General features: G+C 36.7%; 1 protein-coding gene across 2 annotated transcripts in view; it reads left to right on the forward strand.

The window, feature by feature from the left end:
* The window catches only part of CDK14 (cyclin dependent kinase 14), a 239,519-nt gene that overhangs the window by 171,320 nt on the left and 55,915 nt on the right, over nucleotides 1-12,284 (forward strand). For both annotated transcript variants that reach the window (XM_063303604.1, XM_063303605.1), the window contains exon 11: nucleotides 317-365. In XM_063303604.1, coding sequence (XP_063159674.1) covers nucleotides 317-365 — 49 coding nt within the window. The remainder of the gene's footprint in view (nucleotides 1-316; nucleotides 366-12,284) is intronic.

The following is a 12,284-nucleotide window of genomic DNA, read 5'->3' on the forward strand; positions in this document are numbered from 1 at the left end:
AAAGGCACTCACTCTCATATGAATATTAATAAACAGTCTTGCTCTGGGCTATTGTCCTTATAAATGATTTTTTCAGTGGTGATTCCACCTGCCTTATCTGCAGAGGTATTATTAGGTTTTAGGGATTAGGTGAAGATAATGTATTCTTATGAGCTTTTTACAAATAATGGGATACTCTCCTGTTTTTCTTGCTATTTGGTTTCAGAAGCTTTACTATCAGCATATTTTAGCCACCTTGTAAACATTGCCTTTGATAGTAAGTATAATAAAGGAAAATTGTTAATATAACATTAAAGGTCTTTATTTTTTGTTACAGATCGCTTTACGCAGTACAGTGCTAAAAACCTTAGGCAAGCCTGGAATAAGTAAGTCTTTTAATTAAACTGTTCTAGCCATATTGCTGATTTCTTGCTAATTAATTAGGAAGGTCTTCTCATTTTACAACATTGTGTGTATTTTTAATGCCAAATACTATCCCAATTATTCAATTCAAATATTAGCCTGTCAAGTTTCTTAATCTATGATGAGGGCAGCTGGTTACATGTAACAAGGCAGCACATATGTTCCATAGTCTCACTGCAGCCTTTCACTACTTCACTAAAGCATTTAGGCCCAGGAAGACCCACTGGATCAGTCTTTCACTCTCCACCTGCCTCACAGCCTTTGAGTCTGGTAGACTGATCCACCTCCTCCTTGACTTTTGCCATATGCTACTCCAGGAAAGGTAAATGGCAGTCTTAGCTTACTTTGATAAACCAGCAATTCCCACTTGTGCCAGATCGAAGGAAGAAGTTACAGGAGGTACTTAGCTGAAGAGAACAGGAGGTAGTGGTACCTTGATACATCCAGATTTAGTTCTCTTTTCCAAACTTGCAGGTACAGTGGCATCTCTGTCTTGTAGCAGTAGAGAAAGTAATCCAGTGGCTTCTTCCCCTCCCTCCTCTCTTCCCACAGTGTTTTGGATGCTTTTTCCTCCACATTTGTTCTTAGCCCATTTCATGTTTATATGATGTCTTTTTCTATAATGAAAAACAGTCACTGCTAATTATGCTGTTGCTATATTTTTCTTTTCTTTGTGACACAAAATTGATTCTATAAAATATTTCTATGTTGAGCTAGCAAACTGTTTATAAAAATATGTTAATTATAGGTCAACTTTCTGCTCGGTTTGCAGAAAGAAGACATACCATGTTAATTCTGAATCTCTCCGCCCTGTGAATTTCGAGGATACCATATATTATATCTGTATAGATACATGTATATCTGTGGTGTGTACACTATGTGGGTTTTATCTGTTAAAACACTTACTAATCATTAAATAAGAGTGGTATGGACATCCTCTAATTATAGTTTTAATATTGCATGCCATAAACTACTGAAGGTTTCACTGATAAGATAAGGTCTTGGTAACAATGACTTACTCTTCCATTAGCTTGAGGTTGGACTATTGCTATAAATGGGCTCCCTTTGAGACTGTCATTGGTACAGAATGAGACAGTTGCCACAACCATGTGACACTGGTTCTGTGGTCATTGTATAGGCTACAAATAGATTTTTAGTACAATTCAGAGTGCTTATTTTAACTTGTAAATCTCACATGACTTGGCTTCCAGGTACCTTCAATGGAATCTACCCATCCTATGTATTCAACCAAGTGGAAAATGCTTTGGGTTTCCTTCTCTCTTAAGATTTTGAAGGTAGATCTAGAAATAGAGCTTCTCAGGAGCCGTCCTGTCCTTTAAAATGCTCTTCTTCTGGAATACAGACAGCTCCTGTCTTGTTATAATTTAGGAAGGCAGTTAAAAGTTTACTTTGCAGGGCTTTCAGGTTTTAATGGTCTGCTCACATGCCATCATTTGGGAGAGTATAGTTTTGGTTTTATTAACTATTTAATTGCTTTATGATGGCTTCATTATGTTATTTTTTATTTTGTTTTTATGAATATAAACTACTGAGAGTTTTTCAAAGATAACATATACAGATCATGTAAATAAACAAATAAGATGAGCACTGTTGGGGTGTCACAGTTTGGGAAGTATACTGTTGCAGGCATAAGCGTGTAGTGCATCATAAATGACCTTCATCTTTGGTATGGTTCTGTTCATAGACAAGTCCTTAAAAAAATTATTTCTTATCAATTAGTGGGAACCCAAAAGCATACAAGCCTGTGAATTCTTAAATTCTGTTTCCTCTGTGCATCAGGAATGTCTGTTGAAAATCACCAGAATATATTTCCTGAATAGAAAGGATGAAATGGTTGCGTGTAAGCGCCTTAAATATATACTTATATGACTCGCCTTCAATTTTCAGAAGTACAGTGTGTCAAATATTGAATTATTATCTCACAATCAGTCTAAAAATAAGAATAGCTAGGTTTATTTTAAATATAAATATGCCTTCTATAAGAAGAAGTTATATTAAAGTTAAAATAATACTTTGGACACTTGGGGGAGCACTTGTGTTAGCTGAGTAACAGCTAACAGAATAATCTCAGTTGAAATCATTTAATATTGCTATTTTCATTTCAGTGATAAAGAACAGCCATCGCAGACAGACATAATTATTTTTGTTTAATTATTAAACAATATATACTATATCTTAAGTCTAAACCAGAATTTTGCCTTCAGAGGATCAGGACTTAGATTCCAATTTTCAACTCAGCAGAGCCAGCTGCTGTCTAAAAAATTCCAGTTTTTAAGTCTCTTTCTCTGATTCGGGAGTTCTTCAGGGAGGTATGGAACTGGTTTCATAAACCTCCCTTCTTTATTCACTATCTTTCAGCATTTCATTCCTGGCTGGCATTAATTCAGGATTCCCTGTTAGTTCTAAACTGGGGAACTATATTCTCAAAGCATATAAACAGGGAGCAAACCCCACACTCACTTGCATTTTCTTATTTTTTGTCGTGTAGTTTTTTTTAAAATAGTCTTTATTAAATTATTTACACAAATAATACAAACATAAAATGACAAATCAACAATAAACATAAAATGCAAAAACAAGAGAAAGAAAAAAGGAAAGGAGAAAGGAAAGGAGAAAGAAGAAAGAGAAGAAGAGGTTCAAAAGAAAGGAAATGGATTTCCAACTCCCTAAGTAATACAATTTTATACCTTAACTAAATAATTTCTTTTCACAATTCACTAATTTGGTTACAATAATTCTACAGTTCTGTTGAGATTATGTAAGTCAAATACATAATATTTACATCTTGTATTATATTCATATGTTTTACACATATACGTTAATTTTTGGGTCAATTCTACATAGTTGAAGAAGGGGGTCCAGTCATTTTGAAAATCTTCCACATTTTTATCATTAGCTGGTCTGTAAGTTTTGCCATCTGCGCCAGATCCAGGGATTTAAATGTCCATTCTTCCATTGAGGGGGTCAGTTCTTCCTTCCACTTTGATGCATACGTAATTCTAGCTGCGGTGATCAAATATCGTAAAAGTTTTCCATGTTCATGTTCCAAATCCTTGTCCATGATGCCCAGTAAATAGAGTTCCGGTGTTCTATTAATTTCTTTAGTCAACATTTTACAAATTATATTGTGTATAGATGTCCAAAATTTTTTCGCCTTCTTACAAGTCCACCACATATGATAAAATGTTCCTGTTTCTTTTTTACACTTCCAGCAGACACCCACACTCACTTGCATTGATGATGTAACCTAGTTGGGCAATGAAATACCTGCAAGCAAACAATGAAGCTCAGAGAGCACCAAGGACTCCATTACTATATTATCAATGTTTTATGAGTCTGGTTTATAATTCTGGTTAGTGAGACTAAATCAGAATTCCTTAGACTGGAAATAACAAAAATAACAGCAAATATTGTTTTGATGCAAACCAGGAATAAACTTATCCAGTATTTCAAGCAGCTCCAGAGAGGAACAGGACCAGGTCTCAATCCCAACTGATAGGATTAATTTTTGGTATTTTGCATTAAAATAGCAGTTTGGATTTTCTCTATAACCAATCTTATTTAAATTGTCCCCTTATTGTTTTTTTTCCCATATGCATACTTATGATATATGATAACAATGCCTCCTGTTTTAGAATCAACATTGCAATGAGTTCATGTACTATTTGGCCATTTTGTCTAAGTTATTACTAAAGATGTAAATAAAACTGAATAATACTAATCCCTGCAACATACAACACACATAATGTAACTTGTGTCATCTGCATAAGGATGCCATGAGACATGACATCATTTTGGCTTGTACCAGATGCCTATGAATATGAATATCTATATCTATATCTATATCTATCTATCTATATATATATATGTGTGTGTACATACACACACACACACCCTCGGAATCAATTTGAAGCATCCAGTAAAAGCAATTTGTATTGGAAATCTTGATGGCTGGAATAAAAGCCAAAGATGTACTTTTTAAAGACTACTTATTTTTGGTAGCAATTGTATTAGTTAGCACTTCTTGCCAAAAATTGTACTTGTTTTTCTTGCTACTGCATTGAGATAGACTAGGTTGCTCATTCAGTGGTATAATGTGAATAAAGCAATTTATTATAGTATTGGTGCACCTGTCATTGCTGGAGGGCAGATAGGCGAGTGATTCCAAGGGGAACTGATTTTTTTCTTTTAGGCACTGAGTCAATTTCATATCCTAAGGCACAAATTTGATTTGTAAGCTGTTATATTCCTCATTGTATTGGACTTTAAAATGCCATTTTTTATAATCATAAGAGGAACATTAAAAAAAAAGCCTATAAAATCATCAAGTCTTTGTAGAAAGTAACCTAGTTTTCACAGAGTTATACAAGGTCAGTGTAGCTATATGATCACAGTGCAATCAAATTTAGGTTGAGAAAAAAGTGTAATATTATAATATCATTAGTAGGGTATAATTTTTGTTGGGTCAATTGCTTTTCCTGAGTATTGACATTTAAGCAGCAGTATCTGCCTAACTGAAGTGGGTTTTCTAAAAAATATCCAGATAGTTCATATATCCAAAATATTTTTGTTTGATTCCTTGGTAGTAGAACTCAAAGGGGTTTTTTTTTTAGTTCCTTGGGTAATTTGAGTTACTTCTTTCTAGAAAACACTGTTCAGAAAGCAATAGCTTTCTGATAATAGAGTTCCTCCAGTCAGAGGAGATGGGCAGTGACAAATTTGATTGATAAATAAATAAAATAGCTAGACATTAATATTATAGGCCGCTGGTTAATATATGATGTTTATAATTATGTAGCTGCATTGATATCTAGTCCTATGTGTAGAGAGTCCTACATATTTATAAAAAGATGTTAATAGAACTGAGATGGAACAGGCTACAAATCAAATAATGATGTTACAGGATATATATTAATAATGTACTTTGCTTTTATTCTTCGCAATCAATGGACTATGCTCACTAATAAGATTTGACAGGAAAAAAAAAGAAATAGAAAAGATTAATGTGGCAGGGACAAGGGACCCTCCTAGTATGATAGATTTGAATTCCTTGCTGGAAAGATTTAAATTTAATAGTGATGGATGATCACTGACTGCAACAACTGGGGAGAGGTTACTGAATAAACACAGCAGTTCTTATTTACATTATGGTGAAACTAAATAATTTCCAATTCTGCACATTAAGACTGGAGACAAGGAATGAGATTTATGAGTAGTAAAAAAAATTTAGAGCTGATTTTAAAAATCAAAGCCTTGGGAACTCCTAATATAGCTCCAGTTTTCATTTAGAATAAGTTAGTAGTAAACCTTTGCTAGATACATTAGCAATAAATTTGAACTTTAATGTTCTCGTGGTTTGTTGTTTTTTAGAGGAAAGGATATAAACAATTGAGATTCTTGAAGGGCAGGATATTAGATAGAACCTTTGTCTGTGATTTTAACTGCATGATATCCCAACATTCTCTCCTCCTTGGTGTATCTTGAGATGCTGAGGAATAAATCTGTGAAAAAGTATGCTGTGGAAAGGCAACTGTAGTTGTGTCTGTATGTGTGTGAAAGCCGGCTGGGTGACCTTGGGCCAGTCCCTCTCTCAGCCCAAGTCACCTCACAGGGCTGCTGTTGAGGGGAAAATAGGAGGAGGAAGGAGTATTAGGTATGTTCGCTGCCTTGAGTTATTTATGAAAATAATAAAGGCAGGATAGAAAATAAATAAATAAATTTACCATGCCTTTAAAAAAAACTGATAACAAAAAGACATTCTACCATTAAAATCAGATTGTAAAAGGTTATTTTTTTCCCACACACTTTAAGCCTATAAAAAGTATTAAGTGAAAAATCTGATATATTTGTTAGGGCATTTATTGCATTAATAACTTACACTTTAAATTCTCAGTGAAAGATTTATAAAAAAACCCTGAAAGTTTAGTTTTTTCCTCAGGAATAAAGATTCAATCTGTATTTGCTGTGGAAATAATAGGCTACACAATGGCAACTATAGTAATTATTTCACTTCTGTTTGTTTTCTAAAGATGTTCTAATCAGTTTGCTGAGATGGAAAAGAAGGACTTTTAAAGTACTATCCTGTATTTACACAGTACTTTAACCTACAAGGCATCCCCTTATAGCCTCAGGGGATCAAAAAATGTCTAATTAAAAACAACCATGAAGTTGTGGTGTTCTATTAAATAATATTCGAAGTCCTCAAATATACTTGAATCCTGAACATTCTCTTTCTGAAAATTCAGTTAAGATTACAAGAACTATTTTTTCTTATATAGTAATGAATAATATTGAATAAATTGAGAGAATATGACCAACTAGTATGCAAATTGAAGTCACAATAAATGCCTAGTGGTGGGATGCAAAATATTATAATTAAAATATCTAGAAGAGCACATTTTATCTGAATAACATTTGAAATAACATTGTTCCCAAAGTACAAATCATTACATGTAAAATACGTCTCCATATAAAGCTTTTAGAAATTCCATCATTTTTTTCTGTTTCATAGTCACAATTGTATGTGTTCATAAAATATGTCAGCATGAAAAGAAGCAAAAATGAAGAGGGTAGTAATAGTAACAAACAAGGAAAATTGTATTGATTAGCATCATGTGTTATAGGCAAGCACAACCTGAGGTTTGGGGGCCATGAGTGGCCCCAGCAAACATAGATTGCTGCCCTAGAGCCCCTCCCAAACTTTCAGCTGAATTGTGATTTTTAATGTAAGGTAATGGAACAGATTATTAGTAAATGTTTAGAGAGAGACCATATTAATTTAACTTATATTGCTTTTTAATCTAATTTAATTTTTATCCTGATGCAACTCATTATTTTATATCACTTCATTCACTTTCATGAGTTTGACTTCTGCCATGCTGCTCTTTTGTGAGGGTGAATTCTCATAGTGATTAGGAGGCTGGTACTGTGTAAACATTGCCCACATGTAAGCCCACTCACACTCCCAGATGCAACAGGTTGCATTCCCCCTCCACAGTGTGTGTGCAGGAGAAAGTGAATGCACCATTAACTGCTTTAAATGACATATATAAATTTCACATTTGAAAATGAAGGTATTGATTAGGACTCTTGTGCTGTCACCCTAAATGTTTTTCTTAATAAATCTAATTAATCACAGCTCAGAGAGATTTCCTTTCTTGGTTGTTGTTGCAAGTCTGGCTTGTTGCTTCACAGATCTGACAACTGTAATATTTTGTATTTTTATCTTGACATTTTGTTTCTTCAGAAAAAAAAATCAAGCAGACCATGCATATAAGGCTGATGATGATGATGATGATGATGATGATATCCATTCAATCATGTCTGATTCACAGTGATTCTATGGCTAGGAGACTCTATATATGCATTGTTTTGTCTGCTAATCATTAACATTGGGCAACCAATATTGCAGCAATAATACCAGATTTTTTTAATCCAGAAAAGTCAACAAGGTTTTTTACTTTGTTTTATTTTTTTATGTACCCATAGACACATTTGTAAATTTGGAGAAAGTGCCACAGGCAGCAACACAAAAAAGCTTACATGCTGGGGATAGTTGGTCACATTATGATAAATCTTTGATTAGGTCCATAAGCACAAAATATATGTTTGACTCCATATAGCAGCCATTTCACAGGTTGAGCCTCAGGCACATGTTGTTTCATGTCATCGACCCCTCCTACTTATGCACAGACCCTTATTTATCCCATACATTCTTACTTTCAGAGGTCAGAATCCAATGTCAACTTCCATGAGTTATGTTGAACTCAGTTACTTTGAAATAGATCTAGATAGGAGGACTTGGGCCATCTCATTTGTTATCTCTTTTCCCAGTCATTAAAGAAAAAGGACATGTCCCCAACCTCAGAGAATTGGGTGGGGGGTGAAGGGGTGGAAATCTATCTATTCAGCCCAACTCTCATGATTTAGACAAATGATTTCCATTATCCCTATTGATACTGATACTTCCTTTGCCACCATTAGGGCCTTCATCAATAAAGGGAATATCTGAAATGAGTGGGGAAAATAGGCTGGGAAGTTAGAGAGAGATTGAGAAAGGAGACTGAAAGTGAAAAACAGTTAAGTATAGAAGAGAAATAATATGGCTAGGGACTAGAAAGGAATGCAATAGAGATATATGTAAGAGGACAGAGAAACAGCATGGGTAGTGGTGGGGAGGATAGGTGTCCTAACAGTCAGGAACCATGCTGAGACGAGGAATAGGTCTCTAGTGTTTTATTACTGCTACATTAGACAGAAAATCCTAACGAACTGAAGAAGCGTGGGAAAACCCATACAGATAAACCCCAAAAGTCAAGGTGGGTCTGTTCTGTGTCTCTTTGAATGGCTGCTCAACTCCTCACTACTACGCGTGCGTTTTCCCCCCTGGATAGGGGCCCCCTCCTGCTCACCATCAGTGCTCATGACAATAGGGGTTAATAGGAAGAAGAAATAATGCTAAAGGATTTGGGAGGTGAGAGAAACTAGGATTTGGGAGGTAAGACTAGATATTAGGAAAAAAAGAAATAGATTGAGAGGGCAGTGAAAGTGAAGATGACTGAGTTCTGCGAGAAGAAAAAGATTGGACTGGACACCAACCATTTAGGCCCAGATGCATGAAAAAGAGCCTGTAAGCAATGTTTTTTTAACTAGTTTTTTAAAATTACCTATCTGGGATTGGGGAAAAAGAGTTTTCTAGGCAAAATTAAAGATACTATTTAATAGAGATCCTGATCTTAAATCTACTAAGAGCTTTGTGCAGCAACATTGGCAGCACAGCATTCACCAGTATCAGTTTTCAATTTTCATTTTCTTGAAATACTTCTTAAGCTATCAAGAGCTCCTACATGTCTGGCAGCATGTCAGCAGCATTTCAGATTGGGAGACAGGGATAGCAGGAAATGATATGTAGCCTTTTAGGTATTAAGTTCAGGTTTGAGCTAGAATGATGCTAACAATAATGTTAGTCACAATTATCAGAAATAAGTAAAGAAATTCCTTCACTGCAAATCTACTTTGTCTGAAACCAGTAAAAAAAAACTGAACCAGCCTTGTGAACATTGTATGGCCAAAATCCTAAACATTTTATATTTGAATAAATTTCTTTTTGGATATTTTGAATGAATCCTGAAATGATTTGCTGAATCAGACCAAAAACTTATCCAGTGCAGAATCCTGTTTTCCATAGTGGCCAATTGCTGAGCTGCTGAGCTTGCCGATTGGAAGGTCGGCGGTTTGAATCCGCATAATGGGGTGAGCTCCCGTTGCTAGTCCCAGCTCCTGCCAACCTAGCAGTTCGAAAACATCCAAATGTGAGTAGATTAATAGGTACCGCTTCGGCGGGCAGGTAACGGCGTTCCATGTAGTCATGCCGGCCACATGACCGCGGAAGTATCTATGGACAAACTCCGGCTCTTTGGCTTTGAAATGGAGATGAGCACCGCCCCCTAGAGTCGGACACAACTGGACTTAATGTCAAGGGAAACCTTTACCTTTACTAGAAATAAATAAGGGTAGACTCTCCTGCTACTTTTCTAAACTGGTTGTCAGACACATTCAAAAATATCCTACCTCTGACTCTGAAGGCACCAACAAACCTCTCACAAATTAACAGAAATATATGTATTCCTTTGTCTCTGAAGAAACTTCAAAATAATAGAGCACAATTAGGTATCACACCCAGTATACAATTGTTGGCAATTACAGGTAGTTTTCACTTGCCAATGGTAACTGGGACTGGGAGCTCCATCGCTAAGTGACACGGTCATAAGGTACAACGTCGTGTGACCACGCTGACTTACGATGGCAGTTCTGGCAGTCCCAGTTGTTAGGTGAATCCCATGCAGTGGCAGCATCCTGCAGTCACATGATCACCATTTGCGATCTCCTGCCAGCTTCCCCGTTGACTTTGTTTGTCAGAAGCCGGCAGTGGAGGTTGCAAATGGCAATCACATGACCACGGGATGCTGTAACATCATAATTGCGAGCAGGTTGCCAAGTGCCCAAATCGTGATTGCGGGGACTCTGTTGCAGGCACAACTGTGTGGACCCATCATAAGTCCCCCTCGTTCAGTGCCATTGTAACTTCGAAAGGTCACTGAACAAGTGGACGTTAAGTGAGGATTACCTGTACTGTACATTTTGACTAAATCAAGGTAACTTTAGTCAAACACTTTTATCTTGAAAGCCTGGTTATTTATTAACACTCAAGATGTTTGATCTCTCCAACGCTTGCTGGCAAAAAAGGAAATGTTCTGCTAAATAAGAAAATGATACATTGTGGATTATTTTCAGAAGTTCCTACTTGATTTTTAAATCAGAAGTAGGTAGTGGGTTGATACTTGTTTTTAAATAGTCAGGTCTTAATTTTGAAAGTAAATTGGAGTTCTTTGCTATTTAAACAATCAACGTATCCTGAATACAGAACTTCATTGTACATGATGAAATCTGCCTTTCCTTTGTTTACAGTGGTAGTTGTCATGTTCTTCACCAAATAATGATCTTTTTCAGTCAGAAAACATACAGATACAGTTAGTCCTTGACCTATGGCCATTCATTCAGCAACCATTCAAAGTTATGATGGTGCTGAACAAATGGTTACAACCAGTCCTCAGAGTTCTGGCTGTCCCAGCACCCCAATGGTCACATGATTGTGATCTGGGTGCTTGGCAACCGGTTCACACTTATGACTGGTTGCAGCAACTCGTGATCATGTGATTGCCGTGTGCAACCTTCCCTGCCAGCTTCTCCAGAAAGTCAGTGGGGAAGCCATCAGGGAATGTCACAAGTTGCTCTGCACTTGTGCTGCACTGGCCACTCACACACACCCATGCACCCTCCCCAGTCCATGCTGCACCCATGCACACCCTCTCTGACCCACACACCCCCTCGCACACCCAACCCACACCATGCCTCCCATGCACCCCAACATACCCTCACACATGATGAAATGAAAGAAAAATGTATAGAAAAGAATAATTGCAGCAAAAATTGAAGATGGGAGAAAGATACTGTATCACACGTATATGGAAAAAAAATATTTAGAATATAGTCAAACAGAACAAGGAAGAATTAAGGGCAGAAAAGTACAGAACTAATTTGATGGAAATAAATGCTTTGAAAGTTAGTACAAAAACTAAATGAAGAGCCTATGCTAATTAATATTATATGAAGCATTCTTATTAATTGTTCTAAGCAGTAATTAATTAAATCTACTAAGTATTTTTTGCTGAGCAAACCTTTACATGTCAGTCTGGTTTGAATAAAGGCCTGTGAACATACTATAGCACTGTCTGTTAGAGTTTACTTATTTGCAGTCTTTCAATGTTTGTGACTCTGGGCAGCTTACAATTAAAACATAAAAGGTACCAAAAATCAAAAAAATAAAACAGCCATAAAAACAATACAAACATAAAAAACAATTAAAAGCCATATAGTACAGTCACCAGGAGAGCACAGACATTCACAGTACAGCCATTTTATGGGCTCCACACCATTCACTGATCTCCAAGCCAGATGGCAAAGCCAGGTCTTCAGGCCTTTCTGGAAGGCCATCAAGGTCGGGCCAGCCTGACCTTGTGGGGAACGATGTTCCATAGGGTGAGTGCAGCAGCAGAAAAGGCCCTCCTCCTGGGCCCTGCCAGATGGCACTCTCCAGTGGACAGAACACACAACAAGCCTCTTCTGCTGGACCCGATGGCAGATTCAATGGGGAATCCATATGGAAGTAATCCATATGGGAAGTGACCAGGGCATGAGTGACTGAGCGCAGAGCCTCCTGATCCAGGTATGGGTGCAACTGGCGCACAACTTGAAGCTGTTCAAAGGCCCTCCTAGCCACAACTGCCACATGCTCTTTGAGC

Source organism: Candoia aspera, chromosome 4 (assembly GCF_035149785.1).
Source record: "Candoia aspera isolate rCanAsp1 chromosome 4, rCanAsp1.hap2, whole genome shotgun sequence".
Taxonomy (NCBI): Eukaryota; Metazoa; Chordata; class Lepidosauria; order Squamata; family Boidae; genus Candoia; species Candoia aspera.